The sequence below is a fragment of the Panulirus ornatus genome, chromosome 11 (genome assembly GCF_036320965.1).
Source record: "Panulirus ornatus isolate Po-2019 chromosome 11, ASM3632096v1, whole genome shotgun sequence".
Lineage (NCBI taxonomy): Eukaryota > Metazoa > Arthropoda > Malacostraca > Decapoda > Palinuridae > Panulirus > Panulirus ornatus.
Genome location: NC_092234.1, coordinates 36,696,738 through 36,719,082, shown reverse-complemented (window position 1 = coordinate 36,719,082; position 22,345 = coordinate 36,696,738). Strand labels below are relative to the sequence as shown.

The following is a 22,345-nucleotide window of genomic DNA, read 5'->3' as shown; positions in this document are numbered from 1 at the left end:
CAAAGTCAGGTCATTAGAAGAGACAGGTGGAGAGAGACTTACCCTGTTGACGAAGTTCCTGAGAGCATGTTGCTGTGGGTGGAGGCGATAGTCCCAGGTGGCGCCGCTGGGGAAGTAGAAGACTCGGCTCAGGCCCGGCACCAGACTCTCCGGGGGTGGAGCCGACCCCGCCTCCAGCAGGAGCACTTTCCAGTCCGACACCTCCGAGAGTCGCGCAGCTAGAACACAGCCCGCCGTGCCCCCGCCCACTGCCGCGTCCAGAGGAAGGGGAGGGGCAAGGAAGGGGTAGAAAGAGTGGGTCAAGTAAGGCCAGAGATGAAGGAGGAGAGGTCAGAGGTGAGTCGAGGTGAAGGTCGAGCTGAGTTTGTCCAAACATGGCACGTAAAAGATGGCGTCAGGTTACGTCTGTGTTCGAGTGTCGTAGTGAACAACTACCGTAAACGAAACACATGGAAATGGATGGTTTACACTGGTTAATGGCGGCACCTCACACTGCCTCCTCAGCCAGTGAATACTCTCTTACCAAAGCTGCCCCTCCATCCGGGCCTCCTGTGCCACGGCGCGACAGGGTACAGTCACACCGCATCATCTTCAAACAGCAGCATTTCCACTCGTTATCAGTCTCGGCCAGATTTCATATATTTGCTCTCCACACTTCCAGGATTCCCTGTCTGTCACCTGGCATCAATATGACCACTGAATAACATGACATCCATATGTTAATGATGATTGATGATATGTTGGTGATCACCGAGTTTAACCGTGAATGTCCTTGTTACCATCGATATTGGTAAATACAAGGATCATTAATGAAATGCCTCTTGACTCTCAGTCTTGACCCACAGTCTTGACCCTCTGTCTTGACCCTCAGTCTCGACAGTGAGGAACCCAGTTACCGTCAGTGTCATCAATGAATAATTTGATGACCGTCAGCCTGACAGTGAAGAATATAGTGACCATCTTTACCCAAAATATATAACTTAGTGATCATCAGTATCAGCAGTGGGTGATCATCACTATAACAAACTTGGTGAATATCAATAATAATATGAACTTGGTGACCATAATAATAATGACTTATTGACCATCAATAATAACAGTAACATAGTCACCATCGGTGTTAGAAATATTTGGTGACCATCAATAATAGCAGTAACGTAGCGACCGACATTGAAAAGAATCACTTGGTGACCATCAAGAACAGTCAGTATCCTGGTGACCCTCAAGAACAGTCAGTATCCTGGTGACCCTCAAGAACAGTCAGTATCCTGGTGACCCTCAAGAACAGTCAGTATCCTGGTGACCCTCAAGAACAGTCAGTATCCTGGTGACCCTCAAGAACAGTCAGTATCCTGGTGACCATCAATAACAGTCAGTATCCTGGTGATCATCAATAACAGTCAGTATCCTGGTGATCATCAATAACAGTCAGTATCCTGGTGACCATCAATAACAGTCAGTATCCTGGTGACCCTCAATAACAGTCAGTATCCTGGTGACCCTCAAGAACAGTCAGTATCCTGGTGACCATCAATAACAGTCAGTATCCTGGTGACCATCAATAACAGTCAGTATCCTGGTGATCATCAATAACAGTCAGTATCCTGGTGACCCTCAAGAACAGTCAGTATCCTGGTGATCATCAATAACAGTCAGTATCCTGGTGACCATCAATAACAGTCAGTATCCTGGTGACCATCAATAACAGTCAGTATCCTGGTGACCATCAATAACAGTCAGTATCCTGGTGACCCTCAAGAACAGTCAGTATCCTGGTGACCATCAATAACAGTCAGTATCCTGGTGACCATCAATAACAGTCAGTATCCTGGTGATCATCAATAACAGTCAGTATCCTGGTGACCATCAATAACAGTCAGTATCCTGGTGACCATCAATAACAGTCAGTATCCTGGTGATCATCAATAACAGTCAGTATCCTGGTGATCATCAATAACAGTCAGTATCCTGGTGATCATCAATAACAGTCAGTATCCTGGTGACCATCAATAACAGTCAGTATCCTGGTGACCCTCAAGAACAGTCAGTATCCTGGTGACCATCAATAACAGTCAGTATCCTGGTGACCATCAATAACAGTCAGTATCCTGGTGATCATCAATAACAGTCAGTATCCTGGTGACCATCAATAACAGTCAGTATCCTGGTGACCATCAATAACAGTCAGTATCCTGGTGATCATCAATAACAGTCAGTATCCTGGTGACCATCAATAACAGTCAGTATCCTGGTGACCCTCAAGAACAGTCAGTATCCTGGTGACCATCAATAACAGTCAGTATCCTGGTGACCATCGAGAACAGTCAGTATCCTGGTGACCCTCAAGAACAGTCAGTATCCTGGTGACCCTCAAGAACAGTCAGTATCCTGGTGACCATCAATAACAGTCAGTATCCTGGTGACCATCGAGAACAGTCAGTATCCTGGTGACCATCAATAACAGTCAGTATCCTGGTGACCATCGAGAACAGTCAGTATCCTGGTGACCCTCAAGAACAGTCAGTATCCTGGTGACCATCGAGAACAGTCAGTATCCTGGTGACCCTCAAGAACAGTCAGTATCCTGGTGACCATCGAGAACAGTCAGTATCCTGGTGACCATCGAGAACAGTCAGTATCCTGGTGACCATCGAGAACAGTCAGTATCCTGGTGACCCTCAAGAACAGTCAGTATCCTGGTGACCCTCAAGAACAGTCAGTATCCTGGTGACCATCGAGAACAGTCAGTATCCTGGTGACCATCGAGAACAGTCAGTATCCTGGTGACCATCGAGAACAGTCAGTATCCTGGTGACCCTCAAGAACAGTCAGTATCCTGGTGACCATCGAGAACAGTCAGTATCCTGGTGACCATCGAGAACAGTCAGTATCCTGGTGATCATCAATAACAGTCAGTATCTTGGTGACCATCAATAACAGTCAGTATCCTGGTGATGACTGACTCTATGTATCATGGCGACCGTAAGTGTTACTTGTGAAAAATGTGATCATTTTGACAATATCTTGGTGACCATACATGTCCAGCATGAGTGGCTTTATCAACGTAAACTTCACGCACTACTTAACTTCCATTCATCAGTGGAGAAGATCCGTAAAATTATCACTACCTGCGGTGACTCTCACTACGTCAGCGGCCGTTAATCATTATAGAACAGTTGAACGCTTGAGTAACTCGATGACTCAATGTTACCAGTGTGTTACGTGGGGGAGAACCCCTCCAGAACACGACCCTTCACCACGCCGGTAACTTCCACGTCCATCATACCTCAGGCTGGGTCATACCGTCGTGCTAATGAGTCGTACCTTCGTGTTCGGGGGGTCGTACCACCGTTCTCGGAGTCGTACCGTCGTGCTGATGAGTCGTACCTTCGTGCTCAGGGGTCGTACCGCCCTTCTCGGAGTCGTACCGTCGTGCTCGAGATGTAAAACAGTGCACGATAAGAGCTGAGAGGCTGTGTTAAACTCTTCCATCTTTCCCTCACCAGTGAATGTTACATTTCCCTCTACTGTTGTCCGGGACGTCATGCACGTATTTGTTTTGTGGATGATGTTAAGTCACGTCTTCGGTTATTTGCAATCATCATTAAACAAGAAATGAGAACGTTAGTTGCATCTCGTTGAACACTTATCGACACCTCAGACGTGTGGGTTGTAATGTTTACGACTTTCCCCCGGGCAACGTGGCGTCCGTGCTGGTAACAAGGGTTTGTGGTCGTAGAATCATCTTCAACACACGAAGAAGGTGTTGATTATCTTTCGGTTGGTGGATGTAGCTTACGTTGACGGACTTCATGACCCTGGCAGTTGATAGGCCTAAAGCCTAACCAACCAGCCAGCCAACCAACCAACCAACCAGCCGGCTATAAGACTTTCCCATCCACTATGGCAGCGTTTTGCACAATAGTTTGTCATTCAGATGAGGTTGACGCCGACCACACGGGCGGCGGCAACTGGAAATGGAAAGTCTCCAGCGTGGGAGAACCAGCCGGGGAGAAAGACCGCGGGGTGAGGATTTACGAGGAAGACCAGAGAGCGGCTAGTGACGTAATGTCCACAACAAAGACGCTACGAGTGAATATCTTCAAAGAACTGGTAGAAAACGCGAATAACTTGGCGGTGAAGTACATCAAAAGCCAGTCAGTGATTGCAGCAAAAACCACGAAGGATTAATAACGACAGGAAAGATACTGTTAAACCAATTGGTTTAGATAGTAAAATAAAGAATAGAAGGAAGAAAATTCTTTATTGTCTGCAATTACTTTATGAAAGAGAGAATAGAAAAAATAGAAATGTGGACAATAATCACTAAAACACCAACTATCACTAATTACTGAGTGAATAATGATACTGAGTCGAGTTTGGTAGTCTTACGTATCCCCTTAACTGGCCAGGCTTATTGCCTACTGTCTCCGTCATCAGTGTGGAAGCGATCGAAATATTGCAAATTTTGTCCAACTTTTACGATAAGTGACGGACAGGTTAAACTCACGGAACATTGCAACAAAGTCATAGACTGTTGTATAATTATAACCACCGGGGTTACGGTCGTAAGCTGAGAGCAAGTAAGTGTTGGGTATTATTGTGTGCGGTTGGGAGTTGCAGAGAGCGAGTGGTTGATGCCTGAAATGTATCGTGTTTACCCACGTCGGAGCTGGTACAGACATGATGAATGGAAAGGAGTGATTTCTGCGGATGAGTTGATTGAGTGTTTGCCAGATTCAATGCAAAGGATCCAATTTTGATGATCGCATACTTTTATTTACACTGTGTGTTTGCGCGTATTCAGACTTGTGTTAAGAAATCATCGGTCTTGTATCAGACCAACTTTGGAGTTTGACAAGGTCCCTTTTTACGGTGACACAATCCTCCTCGCTCTTTATCAACCTCATGACTTTAGCATTATCCGCAAAAACGTTCATGTAGGGTCCAGTCGTCATGCCAAGTCACTGACAACGATCAAGGAGAGTTGTGGTCCCAGGACATATCCCTGTGACACGCCACTGGTGACCTCAGCCCATTTCGAGAAGGGCCCTCTGACATGTGTCCTTTGTTCCCAGATATCCAGGGAGTCTCCTCCTTATTCCTACCTGAAGATCCAACTTCTTACCAGTCTACTCAAAGTCTTCTGACAGTCCAAATAGAGACAATCCTCCAGTATTTTCTCTGGCAGAAGTTTAAAAGGTCGTTACACATTGACCTCCATTTCGTGAAGACTTTGAACCTCTCACTTAGGTAGTTTCTCCCCTGCAGAAAGTTATCCATTTGTTTTCTGATCATATTTTCCAGCACCTTACACACCACATTTTTCAGGGGGACTGGACTCCTTTCGATCTTCTTTCTTATAGAGAGGTATGACATTAGTCCTTATCCACTTCCTAGTTTACCTCTTTCCACATTCAGTTTTTCTTTTTTTAAGTATCTTCAGCTGCACACATCTTCAGCTGCACAGATCCTCAGCTGCACAACCTTCAGCTGCACACATCTTCAGCAGCACATACCTTCAGCTACACGCATCTTCAGTTGCACTCACCTTCACTTGCACACATCTTCAGCTGCACTCATCTTCAGCTGCACGCATTTTCAGCTGCACACATCTTCAGCTGCACATATCTTCAGCTGCACACATCTTCAGCTGCACACATCTTCAGCCGCACTCATCTTCAGCTTTAACATATGATCAGGACCCATTGGTATTGTGTTTATGTCCTCGCAAAACCTCACCACCATTCCATCACACAGTCTTCCATTGTGGAAACACTTTTAAACTTTCAGTTATTTGCATATCCTTGCATAATCTACTATAAGTCTTCCTTCTGAGAACTCTATGCTTATTAAGTGTTCTTTATCTGACAGTTTATTCTTAATGAACCTATGAAAAAGTCTTATATTATCCCGATCTTGTCCACAACATTATTTCCAAAGTTTCAATGGTCCACAGACGCCATATGATTAAGACGTATTTGTTCCAATATCGACCAGTCTTGTGTAAGAAAAACCAGAAGGCTGGCACTGACGGGGACCTCACCAAGAGGCTGGCACTGCAGGGGACCTCACCAGGAGGCTGGCACTGACGGGGACCTCACCAAGAGGCTGGCACTGCCGGGGACCTCACCAGGAGGCTGGCACTGACGGGGACCTCACCAGGAGGCTGGCACTGACGGGGACCTCACCAGGAGGCTGGCACTGACGGGGACCTCACCAGGAGGCTGGCACTGCCGGGGACCTCACCAGGAGGCTGGTACTGCCGGGGACCTCACCAGGAGGCTGGCACTGCCGGGGTCCTCACCAGGAGGCTGGCACTGCCGGGGACCTCACCAGGAGGCTGGCACTGCCGGGGACCTCACCAGGTGGCTGGCACTGCCGGGGACCTCACCAGAAGGCTGGCACTGACGGGGACCTCACCAGGAGACTGGCACTGACGGGGACCTCACCAGGAGGCTGGCACTGACGGGGACCTCACCAGAAGGCTGGCACTGACGGGGACCTCACCAGGAGACTGGCATCACAGGGTGTTTCACCAGCATCACTAGAAGCTGGCACTGCCAAGGACTTTTACCAGAATCATCACTCAACTCAATCACCAGGAGGCATCTTTCACCAAGATCAACGCACAGATTTCTTAAGAGTAAATTACTCACCACAGTTGTTATCACCAAGACATTTATATCACCAGGCTCAGCATATAAGTATGTCACAATGACAGATCAGTTTCGAAAACCTAAAGTACAGCTGACGCCAGGTTACACCACCAAGATGAACACACAAGTCACCAGGACAGAATTAGCGAAGCGCAACCTATTATGGGGTCACCAAGAGAGGCACTAGTAACTCACATCGAGACTGATATATTTCACCAAGCTTCACCAGTCATAAGTAACAACAAATGGTTGTTTTACTGAGACAATTATGTACAAAATGCACTCACAAATGTCACCAAAACCAGTACATAACTTTCACCAGGATACAAGTCACTACAATGACAGTGGGTGGCACCAAGTCACGAGAGCTAACGCTCTGCTGTCACCAGATGAACGTCCAGCAATGTCACCAGGATCACGAGTCGCCAAAATCATTTCGAACCCTGGTCACCAAGTCGGTGGTTCATTCAGTAGGTCGTCATCCACGCGCTCGGCCTGGTGAGCCATCTGGAACCAATTATTCCTCCCAGGACGCGAGACAGGGAGGCGCTGGCCTTCCTGGGAGATCGCATTCATCTCTTAGAAAATTTGGGTTAAGTGTTTACAGACATATCATTGACGTCTGTCTTTAGTCACAATCTTGAGAGGAAAACATTAGCTGGAAAAAAAAAAAGTGTTGATGATTGTCTTCGAAATCGTTTGCTTTTGTCAAAATTATATGAAACAATAGTGTATAAAAGTCCCTTGTTCGTGTGTTTGTGTCTGTCAGATACAACACACACACACACACACACACACACACACACACACACACACACACACACACACACACACACTCACACAAAACCGGTTTATAACGACACACATCCACTCGCTGCCTCAAGGTCAGACAAACTGGACAAAAAAAGAACTCACAAATCATGTTTTTGTTCGCCTCACTCGTCACAAAAAAAAAGCTACTCTTTTTCTCCAACCGTCTAGAGTTTGAATAACTTTGTCATCTAACATTAGATAAATGTTATGTCTTATTATGATCTGTGAGGGTCGTAATGCCAACACAACGTTATGTATGGTCAATGGGACTATGCAGAAAACGCGGAACATCATTCATGGAATTTCGTCCGTAGGCGCAGGTGAAGACGTGGTACATGCACACGGTTAAGAGAACAGGAGAACATGAGTGCAGAACTCTCTCCCTGTAACACACACACACACACACACACACACACACACACAACGAACACCACCACATTGTTCTGTACAAGCTCTGTTATCCTCTTTCCTTTCATACCACAGAAATAGAACAAAAAATCAAAAAATAGTAACCCAAAGATGTCAACCTCATCTTTTATTTGTGTGTGTGTGTGTGTGTGTGTGTGTGCGCCTCAATTTCAGACAAACTGGACAAAAAACTCACAAATCATGTTTTTGTTCGCCTCACTTGTCACAAAAAAAAGACAAAATCCGACCGTGCAGAGGTTGAATAACTTTATGATCTAATGGATGAAATGGCTTTTTATTTTTTTAGTTATAGTATGAGAGTTTCGTGCGGCCAACTGAACATCAAATATGGAAGCTGGCAGAACTCGCACGACAATATTCGTGGAATTTCGTGTGTCGGTGTTTGTTACGAGTGGAAGTAATGATGATAAATATGTAGTACGAGTGTGAAAGTGTGTCGTGCTGTAGGAGGGTCATTATGTAGAAGATTATGTTAATCAGTGGAAGAAGAATAAGATATTAAGATATAACGTATAATAAGATATAACGTATATCAACAAACTCTCGTTATCCAACCTCTCAGGTAAACCCACACTCTGCTCTACGGGATACTGCTCTGTCGGTAGACTGTCACGTCCTGGACACACACACACACACACACACACACACACACACAAACACACACACACACACACACACACAAACACACAGCGTTCTCGTGAACACTATTTCATCAGTGGTGTGGCAGATGGTGATCGTGTTGTTCTCTCTGATATCTTGTTACTGGGTGGTCAGTGTTCATCTTGTACAATACATCACAGTGATATCTTGTTATTCACCAAGACTTTTCTTATTGTTGTTTGTCACGATGATATCATGTCTGTTGTTGTTGTTGTTGTTGTTGTTGTTGTAATATCTTGTTGCTGCAGGTATGTCTTCTCAACCACATGAGCAATGCCACTAAAGCAGACTATATTCCACAAATCTACAACATCACATTAAGTAAGAAGACTCATATATCATCGACCTGTGTCGTACGTATTACCTCAGTCTACAGGTAGGCCCAAAAAAAAAAGACCTGAAAAATGATTGAAGTTAAAGATTCATTTTCGACATCGATATCAATAGGGGGGCCTGAGGGGACGTCAGAACCCACATTAAGGCATTAGGAAAGACCAGATGATGATGATCGAGTAACTGAACCAACACAAGAAAGTACATAAGATCGTCTACTGTGGAGAGGGAAACATGACTAAGATCCCCTTCCTCGCGTCCTGCTATAGTTTCCCCCCTAAGATAAGGTCGGTTCCCTCCTCGTCTTGTCGTACACCAAGTGGGAGGCACAAAGGGTTCGAGTGCTACAGGCTCAGAGGGACAGTGTTATTGTCTGGTGCGGGCGTCAAGCAGGCTTCGCCGTCTCGACACGTGAGGCTCCGAAACAGTGAACAGTCTCGGAGGAACCCCGGTGTAACCTCGTGCCTTGACGTGCGGTCTGACCTGTGCCTTGACACGTATGCTCTCTCTCTCTCTCTCTCTCTCTCTCTCTCTCTCTCTCTCTCTCTCTCTCTCTCTCTCTCTCTCTCTCTCTCTCTCTCTTAGGGTCATTCCCCTGAAAGTGAACCCTCGTCAAATCCAGTCGCTGTACAATGAACCCTGGAAAAGGTTGTTCCAGACCCACTGAGTGATTCTGAGGCATTATTACAAGTCATGAGAGGATGGGGTCGGAGGATCTTCCTCCTCTTCGCCTTCTCCTCATCTCTCGGGTCGTGAAGGATGCCTGACAGTGTCCCGGGACAGAGACAAGTGTATGATCCCAGGTTGACCGTCCCTTTCCTCTGCCGTGTCCCTCTCCCTTGTCCCTACGAAGGTTGAATATTACCTTGGTGTCCTCAAGCAAAAAGTCAGTCCAAAAGAAGGTCACGGGTGTCGTCGCCAGGTCACGTGCGCCATGACCTCTGACCCCTTACCGATGACGAAGTCGTAGGTGTTCTGGAGGACGGCGGGGGGGCTGTAGTTGCCCTGGTCGGCGCCCCGCAGGACAGCCACCAGTAGCAGACGCAGCAGCGGCAGCACGGTAGGCAGCAGCCACCTCACAGGCAACGTCTCCAGCATCTCCCAGGTCCAGGCCACGCCAGCACTGCCGAACAACGAGGGTTTTGTGGGGTTAGAGCAGGTCAGATCCAGTGTAAAAACACATTCTGTGAGGTGATGATGGATGCACAAGAGATGAATAGTCCCACTATGCTTTATAGAAGTGTTGGAAGTGAACCTAAATGGATCAATGATAAAGTGAAAGAAAGTCGTAGACGAAAAAAGACTAGTATATGTGAGTTAGAAGGAGGGAAGGTCACCTCAGCGGTCAGTTACGACTGATTCAAAGGAAGAAGGTAAAAGCGGAAGTCAGGAAGGCGAAAAAAGGAACTATGAAGTGAAACTAGCTAAGGAAGCAAAAACTGACGTAAAAGTTTTTTTTTTTCCAGATGTATAGAACTAAGATGAGGGATGAAATTGGACCAGTTTAAAGGGGGGGGGGGGAGTGATAAACAGTGATTTGCAAATGTGCGAGGTATGTAACAGTCATTTCTTGTCAAGTGTTTACGAAGGATGACGAAGCTAATATACCAACTGCTGAGGCCATTTACACGGCGGATGAAAATAGGAAGCTGAGCCACTTTGAAATAACTCAGGAGGAGAAGGTTCAAGATATAAAGTGTTTGGAGCCAACCAAGTCACCAGGGAGAGACAACTTATATGCCAGGGTGTTAAAGGAATGTCAGGATGAAATTTACTCTCAGTTACTTTGTATATTCAGTAAATCTCTGTACAATGGAAAACGGTTAACGTTCTTCTATTCTTAAGAATGGAGATAAGTCGGATGCATGAAATTATCGACTTGTTAGTTCAACATCTGTTGTGGGGAAATTTCTAGTCAGTAATAGCATAGAGAATTAGAAGCACCTGGATAGTCATGGTTTAATCAAGGAAACACAACACGGGTTTACTAAAGGGAAATCCTACCTCACTAGTTTAATAAAAAAGATGTTAATAAGGTTTTTGAGGCTTTGGATAATGGCAGTAGTTATGATATTATATATGTGGATTTTAGTAAAGCTTTTGGTAAAATGCCGCATCAACGACTTCTGAAAAAAGTGGAGGTACATGGTATCGGGAGGAAGGTGTTAAACTGGATCAGAGTGTGGCTGACAGGCAGGAAGCAGAGGGTATGTATTACATGGGTCCTCGTCGGGTTGGAGCGATGTAATCAGTGGTGTGCCGCATGGGTCGGTGCTGGGACTTCTTCTTTTCATTATCTTTATAAACGATTTGGAGAGTGGAATCACAAGTGGCTTGTGGACGATACGACAGTAGGAAATGTTGTAAACTCACCAAGTGATGCATGAAGTTACAAGAGCGCAAGGATAAACTGTCTCTGTGGGCGAGGGAGTTGCAAATGGATTTCATGGTAAATAAATGTAAGATATTGAATATAGGGAAGGGGGTAACACACGCTACTATTTATATGATAGACTTATAGGGAAATCAGACTGTGAGAGGAATATTAGTAAGTAAAGACCAAAGACTAAGGCAACAATGTATCAAAGTTAATAACAAGACAAGTAGAATGTTGGGACTGATAGGAGAAGTGTTGATAACAAAACTTCTAAAGTAATATTAAAACTTGATCTTGCAATAGTTAGACCTCATTTGGGCTATACTGTGCAGTTTTGGTCGCCTTGCCATCAGGCAGACATGGATAGATTGGAAAGGGTGCAGAGAAGTTTGACTAGAATGATACGAGGAATTAGGAATCATAGTTATGAAGGAAGACTTGCTAGACTGAATTTACATTCACTGAAAAGGAGGAGGGCCAGAGGGGCTATGATAAAGGTGTACTGATGGATAACTGGCAATGTTCTAAGGACAGACAATCAAGTTGGAACTCGCGATAGATAGAAAAACTTCAAGAGAGAAAAACTTGGGTTCAGTTTGGATGTGGGAGAAGCATTGGTTTAGCAGTAGGGTAGTAGATCTCTGGAATAACTTGCAGATGCAGTGGTTGAGGCTGGAACCTTGAACTTTTGTAAGACTCGGTATATGAGCTCCGTATAGTAGGGTGGTGGCAGGAAGGATCAGCGTAGTGTGGCCCAGTAGGTTTTTTGCGGAGCCCATGTTCTCATGTGCTGACTGACTTACCCCTACTTACGGCGATGTTTCGCCTAGCGCTCACCGCAGGAAAACATAGTAGCGAAAAATGAGTCGCGTGACATGCGTGTTCTCAGGTGTTGTATGTGAGATGGAGAGGTTGTATGCTTGTGGACTGAAAGCCAGCAGCCCACATGTGGGGGAGGGAGAGAAAGAAAACAGCTACCTGGGCCAAAGGAATGGCACTTGACAGCCACTGAAGTGCTGGCTCACTAACCCTCCCTCTCTCTAGGGGCGTAGTATTGTCAACATACCTTCCTGGCTCGGTGGCCCACCTACTAGAAAAAGAGAGAGAGAAAGAAAAAGAGAGAGAGAGAGAGAGAGAGAGAGAGAGAGAGAGAGAGAGAGAGAGAGAGAGAGAGAGAGAGAGAGGAAATATTACCCTTAGTATAGTATCTCACACATTCAACAAAACCTGGACAAATATAAGCACTTTGTGACTTTCACCTTCGTTAATTTCGCCCGAGCATCTGGCCTCGTCAACCCCAACACAGTCATCAACACAGCCAGCAACCCTGTGCTGCGTTGTACACTTCCTCGGTCAGGTTCACCAGGCAACACAGGTGACATGGTCTGAGGGACCATCTCCACCTCCCAGTCCCTCACCTGTAGCGTCACAGAGATGCAAGTGCTTGGGACCTTTGTGTCTCTAGGGACGCACTGGTCTAAGGGAAGTGCGTTGACGACTCTACCAATGTGCCAGCGTTGACAGCAGCTTTCCAGACTACCTCATCCTCCAGAATACCCTCAGCAGTCACCAGAGCTGGACCGCCACCAACCATACTATGTTCTCAGTCATGTACGTCAGCATCACTTCCATCACTGCCCAACTTCCACACTGGCCCAGTGGGCTCAAAGCCTCCCCAGGCTGTCCAGTCCAACATTCCACTTCGGCATCAGTTACGACGACAAACTCTACTGAAACACATCACTACCAGCAGCAAATGTTCCAGCTCTCGTTTTTCCAGCTCTCGTTTCTCAAAACTTCTTCGTTGACTCCAAACACTCAGACTCTCTACCCTTGAACTCAAGACAGAACACACAGCTTTGATTCTCTCCAGACTCACCAATTCCTCCACACAGAAGAAACTACAAGAGGTGCAGAGAAGCGCATAAAAGATCAGTTTAACACCACTTGTCAAGAGGAGGGAAACTCACTGGTTCTCTCCAGCCATCACCTGCATCTCAGACGACAAAATGGGAATAGGCTATTGTACCATCCTCGACACCATCACCTCCTGCCAGCACATATCCCTCGTCCCCACCTTACAGTCCGGCATCGCAACCGTATCGAACCGAGAGACTCGTACCTCTGCAGGAACACTCGCTTCCCAGCCACTGTGAACATGATCACTATACAGTATACAGTGTAGCAACCTTACCCTTTCGTTGAATATACATTCATGCAAAGATGCTGTTTCCTGTGGGGCGGGGTAGCGCCAGAAATGGATGAAGGCAAGCATGAATATGTACATACGTATATACAGGGTATCCCAAAAAAATGTACTCACTTTTTGTCACCCTGTAACTCACTGAATTTTTTGGGTGGTCAATTGGATATGAAAAAAAAACTGAGTTATAGGGTGTCACTTCCTCCAGTTTTTCTCCATTCAAACTCACCTCCCAATTTACTTGACCCTCAACCCTACTGTACCTAATGACCTTGCTCTTATTCACATTTACTCTTAACTTTCTTCTTCCACACACTTTACCAAACTCCGTCACCAGCTTCTGCAGTTTCTCACATGAATCAGCCACCAGCGCTGTATCATCAGCGAACAACAACTGACTCACTTCCCAAGCTCTCTCATCCCCAACAGACTTCATACTTGCCCCTCTTTCCAAAACTCTTGCCTTTACCTCCCTAACAACCCCATCCATAAACAAATTAAACAACCATGGAGACATCACACACCCCTGCCGCAAACCTACATTCACTGAGAACCAATCACTTTCCTCTCCTCCTACACGTACACATGCCTTACATCCTCGATAAAAACTTTTCACTGCTTCTAACAACTTGCCTCCCGCACCATATATTCTTAATACCTTCCACAGAGCATCTCTATCAACTCTATCATATGCCTTCTCCAGATCCATAAATGCTACATACAAATCCATTTGCTTTTCTAAGTATTTCTCACATACATTCTTCAAAGCAAACACCTGATCCACACATCCTCTACCACTTCTGAAACCACACTGCTCTTCCCCAATCTGATGCTCTGTACATGCCTTCACCCTCTCAATCAATACCCTCCCATACAATTTACTAGGAATACTCAACAAACTTATACCTCTGTAATTTGAGCACTCACTCTTATCCCCTTTTCCTTTGTGCAATGGCACTATGCACGCATTCCTCCAATCCTCAGGCACCTCACCATGAGTCATACATACATTAAATAACCTTACCAACCAGTCAACAATACAGTCACCCCCTTTTTTGATAAATTCCACTGCAATACCATCCAAGCCTGCTGCCTTGCCGGCTTTCATCTTCCGCAAAGCTTTCACTACCTCTTCTCTGTTTACCAAATCGTTTACCCTAACCCTCTCACTTTGCACACCACCTCGACCAAAACACCCTATATCTGCGACTCTATCATCAGACACATTCAACAAACCTTCAAAATACTCACTCCATCTCCTTCCCACATCACCACTACTTGTTATCACCTCCCCATTTGCGCCCTTCACTAAAGTTCCCATTTGCTCCCTTGTCTTACGCACTTTATTTATATATATATATATATATATATATATATATATATATATATATATATATATATATATATATATATATATATATGTGTGTGTGTGTGTGTGTGTGTGTGTGTGTGTGTATATGAGTGGATGGACCGTTCTTTGTCTCTTTCCTGGCGCTACTTCGCTGACGCGGGAAACAGCGATTAGGTAAAATAGATAAATAAATAAATAGATATGTAAATGTGTGTGTGTGTGTGTGTGTGTGTGTGTGTGTGTGTGTGTGTGTGTGTGTAAACTTTAGTCACTTCGTGCGTAAACATAAGTAGTTATCGTCGGATCCAGACGAGTGAGATCATCTAACGAGAAGATCAACACGGTTGTCAGGTCTGGCTGACGTGGTACGCCAGAGTAGCAGAATTAAGTGGTAGAGAATTGTTTAATAATAGGAATGTGATAACCAGGAACTAAGAATCTGGTTCAGTGGATAAGAAACTGTAATTCGGAAGAGGATCGAAGCGTCGAAAACAGGGCGGCCTCACTCACGTGTCGAGAGATTTAACGTTTGAGGATATTTTGTTACAATTATTTAGTTAGTAGTAAGTAAAACATGATTGTAAGACTAATAGAAACGACGTAGTGTTGAAGTTCTTACATAGTTTGTATCAAGATGGTAACTGTAAGGTGGTAGTAAGGGTTAAACTCACGAGACCTGGCATCGTCCATAGCAGGTCTCCCGTATGGTTTAGTAAACTTAGAAAATGTAACGTTCGTGATGTTCAGGGAAGAAAATGGCGGGAGAAAATGACAGTTAAAGACACGACGTTAGTGAATCGAGTGTGTTAATGTGAAACAGTGAATTATTGGAGTATTTCATAAGGGAAACTCAACTATTGTCTTGGTGATACAACAAATAGCGTCCATCATTACGTAGAACACAGACGAAGTCACTATTGGGTCACCTAGCACCAAATCAGCTTATAATCTTGATAGCAAGTCTTTTTACAGAGTTCAGGCTAGTGGAAAAAAAAATCATTGTTGTTACCCAATTGTGAGAATTTGTTTTATATTCCTGTGTTGTTAAGAATGTTTATTATTAATGTTGTCTTCAGCAATAATGATATCGTGAAGGAAAATCTTATCAGAAATTCATTAACTAAGGTGGAAGGGTAGTGTGTACAATATCCCCTGTAGAGAGTGTTATTAGTTTTGTGCTGGCTAAACTGGTAAGATTCTTAGTGTTAAGGTTAGGTTAGGTTTTGTGCTGGCTAAACTGGTAAGATTCTTAGTGTTAAGGTTAGGTTAGGTTTTGTGCTGGCTAAACTGGTAAGATTCTTAGTGTTAAGGTTAGGTTAGGTTTTGTGCTGGCTAAACTGGTAAGATTCTTAGTGTTAAGGTTAAACAATATAAGAATAGTTATAGGTATGGTCAAGAATCTGATGCAGTATTTGTTCACCTCAGATATATTGATCATCGAACTGACTGGAGCAGTGCTAAGATGCCACAAACAGTAACTCAATAGTTCATAGAAATATTGTTGACTCATCCCAGATGAAACAGTACGGGAGTCAGTATGAATTAGAATGTTGGTGTATATAGACTGGATTACTGATAAGTGAAGATATTGTGAATAAGTCGCTTAGCACATAGGTTAGGTTAGGTTAGGTTAGGGGAGAGGTGAGGTCATCGAGGGGTAACCTGTGTCCTAATCACTTTACACGTTTCTTGACCCGAATGCCTACCCATGTCTAGTGGCGGTTGTTATGTTATATTCTGGTCCTCGTAAACTGTACTCCGTCTTAACAGTGAGATATACGATAGCGCATGATACTATATATTTGCCGTTTCTTTGTGTTTTTTCTGTATCTTATGTATGCTAGCTATATATATATATATATATATATATATATATATATATATATATATATATATATATATATATATGTGTGTGTGTGTGTGTGTGTGTGTGTGACTCTGCCGCTTCCAGGTTCCATTTACCGCCATGTCCGCTCCAAGTGTCTAAAACACTTCATTCTCTTCAATTTTCCCCATTCAGACTCACGCCTCACCTAACCACTACCTTTGCATTCCTAAAACTAATAACCTTGCTTTTATTCACATTTACTCTCAACTTCCTCTTTTCATACACGCTTCCAAATACAGTCATTAACTTTTGCAGTTTTTCACACGAATCTATCGCCATTGCTGTGTCATCAGCAAACAACTGACTCACTTTCCAGGCCCTCTCATGTACAGACTGCATACTCGTCCCTCTCTGCATTTATCTCCCTCGCCACCCCATCCATAAACATATTAAACAACCATGTTGACATTACACATCTTTACCACAGATCAACCTTCACATGGAACCGATCACTCTCCTCTGTTCCTATTCGTCCACATGCCTTACACCCTTGATAAGAACTACTTCTATCAGATTTCCTCTCACACCATATATTCTTAACACCTTCCAGAGGGCATTTCTGTCAACCCTATCATATGCTATCCTCAGATACATAAATGCTGCATATAAATCCCTATGCTTCTCTAAGTATTTCTCATACACATTTATTAAAGGAAGCACCTGAACTCCACATCCTCTACCACTTCTGAAACCACACTGCTCCTCCCCCGTCTAATGCTCCGTACATGCTTTCACCCTCTTAATCACTTCCCTCCCATACAACTTACCAAGTACACTCAATAAATTTATACCTCCATAGTTTAAACACACCTTTATCTCCTTTGCCTTTAAAGTGACACTATACATGCATTCCGCCAGTCCTTAGGCACTTCAACATGATCTATACATACACTGAAAATCCTAACTAATCAGTCAACAACACAGTCACTCCCTTTCTTTTTCTATAATTGTTCTCTTTTCACACAATTACGAGAGAGCGCCAAGACGAGACGAGGAAGTGACCATATTCATTCACGTCTATTATCTAGTTGTCACATGTGATGCACTGAAACCACAGCCCCCTATCCACAACCAGGTTCCACAGAAATTAGTGTGGTTTCCCCCTCAACCGCAAACCTCAACACTTACACCATGAGTGAGAAATCCTCCCTGTGCAATTCCACATCAATATGCTCGACACTCATGTCTCTCCAGGAACACTTGGCCCTTCCCGTGTTAACCACACTGTACCTAACCGATAACCTTCAGATAGAAATGGGAAGCTCACTCCTGCCTCACACATTCACAGCCCCCCACCCCCCAACAAAGAAACGACTGACAAAATATATACATAACTAAATGACCCGACAAGCTCAAAGAAACCACCCCTCATAACCCAGACTTAAAGACCACTCCAAAAGACACAACAATGTGCCACCACGCTCCTCAGGCATGCATGAGCTACGATTTCTCGTCTGCGGTGTAAGCATCACCCATCCCTGCGGCCTTACACACGCTGATTCACTGAATCCCAAGACCCTTCATCCCCGCGATGGATCTGCCATAATGAGGACACTGAACACTTACTGATCAGTCGCTCCGCACGTTCCCCCACGTTGATACATCATCAGCTACGAGCCTGTGGTCCTACTCAGTGGACGTGTGCTTAGTGCGGCAGCAGCCATATTCAAGCTAGAAGCAACTCCTTGGGCAGATATATATATATATATATATATATATATATATATATATATATATATATATATATATATATATATATATATATATATATATATATATATATACGTACACGTCCACACACCCATATATACATGCCTATACATTTCAACGTATACATATATATATATATATATATATATATATATATATATATATATATATATATATATATATATATATATATATATATACATAGACATATACATATATACACATGTACATAATTCATACTGTCTGTCTTTATTCATTCCGTCGCCACCCCGCCACACATGAAATAACAACCCCCTCCCCCCTCATGTGCGCGAGGTAGCGCTAGGAAAAGACAACAAAGGCCCCATTCGTTCACACTCAGTCTCTAGCTGTCATGTATAATGCACCGAAACCACAGCTCCCTTTCCACATCCAGGCCCCACAAAACTTTCCATGGTTTACCTCAGACGCTTCACATGCCCTGGTTCAATCCATTAACAGCACGCCGACCCCGGTATACCAGATCGTTCCAATTCACTCTATTCCTTGCATGCCTTTCACCCTCCTGCATGTTGAGGCCCCGATCGCTCAAAATCTTTTTCACTCCATCCTTCCACCTCCAATTTGTTCTCTCACTTCTCGTTCCCTCCACCTCTGACACATATATCCTCTTTGTCAATCTTTCCTCACTCATTCTCTCCATGTGACCAAACCATTTCAATACACCCTCTTCTGCTCTCTCAACCACACTCTTTTTATTACCACACATCTCTCTTACCCTTTCATTACTTACTCGATCAAACCACCTCACACCACATATTGTCCTCAAACATCTCATTTCCAACACATCACCCTCCTCCGCACAACCCTATCTATAGCCCACGCCTCGCAACCTATAACATTGTTGGAACCACTATTCCTTCAAACATACCCATTTTTGCTTTCCGAGATAATGTTCTTGCCTTCCACACATTTTTCAACGCTCCAGAACTTTCGCCCCCTCCCCCACCCTGTGACTCACTTCCTTTTCCATGGTTCCATCTGCTGCCAAATCCACTCCCAGATATCTAAAACACTTAACTTCCTCCAGTTTTTCTCCATTCACACTTACCTCCCAGTTGACTTGTCACTCAACCCTACTGTACCTAATAACCTTGCTCTTATTCACATTTACTCTGCTTTCTTCTTTCACACACTTTACCAAACTCAGTCACCAACTTCTGCAGTTTCTTACCCGAATCAGCCACCAGCGCTGTATCATCAGCGAACAACAACTGACTCACTTCCCAAGCCCTCTCATCCACAACAGACTGCATACTTGCCCCCTCTCTCCAAAACTCTTGCATTCACCTCCCTAACAACCCCATCCATATACAACTTAAACAAGAATGGAGACATCACGCATCCCTGCCGCAAACCGACATTCACTGAGAACCAATCACTTTCCTCTCTTTCTACTCGTACACGTGCCTTACATCCTCGATCAAAAAAAATTTTCACTGCTTTTAGCAACTTGCCTCCCACACCATATACTCTTAATACCTTCCATAGAGCATCTCTGTCAACTCTATCATATGCCTTCTCCAGATCCATAAATGCTACATACAAATCCATTTGTATTTCTAAGTATTTCACACATACATTCTTCAAAACAAAGACCTGATCCACACATCCTCTCCCACTTCTGAAACCACACTGCTCTTCCCCAGTCTGATGCTCTGTACATGCCTTCACCCTCTCAATCAATACCCTCCCATATAGTTTCCCAGGAATACTCAACAATCTTATACCTCTGCAATTTGAACACTCCCCTTTATCCCCTTTGCCTTTGTACAATGGCACTATGCGTGCATTCCGCCAATCCTCAGGCACTTCACCATGAGCCTTACATTCATTGAATATCCTCACCAACTAGTCAACAACACAGTCACCCCCTTTTTTTGATTAATTTCACTGCAATACCATCCAAACTCGCCGCCTTGCCGGCTTTCATCTTCCACAAAGCTTTCACTACCTCCTCTCTGTTTACCAAATCATTCTCCCTAACCCTCTCACGTCGCACACCACCTCGACCAAAACACCCTTTATCTGCCACTCTATCATCTAACACATTCAATAGACCTTCAAAATACTCACTCCATCTCCTTCTCACATCACCACTACTTGTTATTACCTCCCCATTAGCCCCCTTCACTGATGTTCCCATTTGTTCTCTTGTCTTACGTACTATATTTACCTCCTTCCCAAAATATCTTTTTATTCTACCTAAAATCTAATGATACTCTCTCACCCCAACTCTCATTTGCCCTCTTTTTCACCTCTTGCATCTTTCTGTTGACCTCCTGCCTCTTTCTTTTATACATCTCCCAGTCATTTGCACTATTCCCATGCAAAAATCGTCCAAACGCCTCTCTTTTCTCTCTTACTAATAATGTTACTTCTTCATCCCACCACTCACTACCCTTTCTAATCTGCCCACCTCCCACGCTTCTCATGCCACAAGCATCTTTTACGCAAGCCATCACTGCTTCCCTAGATACATTCCATTCCTCCCCCACTCCCCTTACGTCTTTTGCTCTCACCTTTTTTCCATTCTGCACTCAGTCTCTCCTGGTACTTCCTCACACAAGTCTCCTTCCCAAGCTCACTTACTCTCACCACTCTCTTCACCTTAACATTCTCTCTTCTTTTCTGAAAACATCTACAAATATTCACCTTTGCCTCCACAAGATAATGATCTTCCCTCAAGGCCTCTTTCTTTTATACATCTCCCAGTCATTTGCACTATTCCCATGCAAAAATCGTCCAAACGCCTCTCTTTTCTCTCTTACTAATAATGTTACTTCTTCATCCCACCACTCACTACCCTTTCTAATCTGCCCACCTCCCACGCTTCTCATGCCACAAGCATCTTTTACGCAAGCCATCACTGCTTCCCAAGCTCACTTACTCTCACCACTCTCTTCACCTTAACATTCTCTCTTCTTTTCTGAAAACATCTACAAATATTCACCTTTGCCTCCACAAGATAATGATCAGACATCCCTCCAGTTGCACCTCTCAGCACATTAACATCCAAAAGTCTCTCTTTCACACCCCTATCAGTTAACAGGTAATCCAATAACGATCTCTGGCCATCTCCCCTACTTACATGCGTATACCTATGTATATCTTTTTAAACCAGGTATTCCCAATTTTCCAGTTTTTTTTTAGCACACAAATCTACAAGCTCTTCACCATTTCCATTTACAACACTGAACACCCCATGTACATGAATTATACCCTCAACTGCCACATTACACACCTTTGCATTCAAAGCACCCTATATATATATATATATATATATATATATATATATATATATATATATATATATATATATATATATATATATATAGGGGAGAAAGAGTACATCCCACATATTCCCTGCGTGTTGTAGAAGGCGACTAAAAGGGGAGGGAGCGGAGTGTTGGAAATCATCCCCTCCCTTTTTTATTTTTCCAAAAGAAGGAACAGAGAAGGGGGCCAAGTGAGGATATTCCCTCAAGGCCCAGTCCTGAGTTTCTTAACGCTACCTTGCTAACGCGGGAAATTGCGAATATGCATATATATTTTTTTTTTTTATTATACTTTGTCGCTGTCTCCCGCGTTTGCGAGGTAGCGCAAGGAAACAGACGAAAGAAATGGCCCAACCCCCCCCATACACATGTATATACATACATCCACACACGCAAATATACATACCTACACAGCTTTCCATGGTTTACCCCAGACGCTTCACATGCCTTGATTCAATCCACTGACAGCACGTCAACCCCGGTATACCACATCGCTCCAATTCACTCTATTCCTTGCCCTCCTTTCACCCTCCTGCATGTTCAGGCCCCGATCACACAAAATCTTTTTCACTCCATCTTTCCACCTCCAATTTGGTCTCCCTCTT

At 44.1% G+C, this 22,345-nt stretch overlaps 1 protein-coding gene across 1 annotated transcript in view; it reads right to left on the bottom strand.

The window, feature by feature from the left end:
• LOC139751404 (glucose dehydrogenase [FAD, quinone]-like) overlaps positions 1-22,345 on the bottom strand; it is a 112,623-nt gene that overhangs the window by 67,634 nt on the left and 22,644 nt on the right. The window contains 2 exon segments of the mRNA XM_071666791.1: positions 43-248; positions 9,848-10,017. Of these exon segments, the coding sequence (XP_071522892.1) occupies positions 43-248; positions 9,848-9,992 (351 nt within the window). The 5' untranslated portion in view covers positions 9,993-10,017.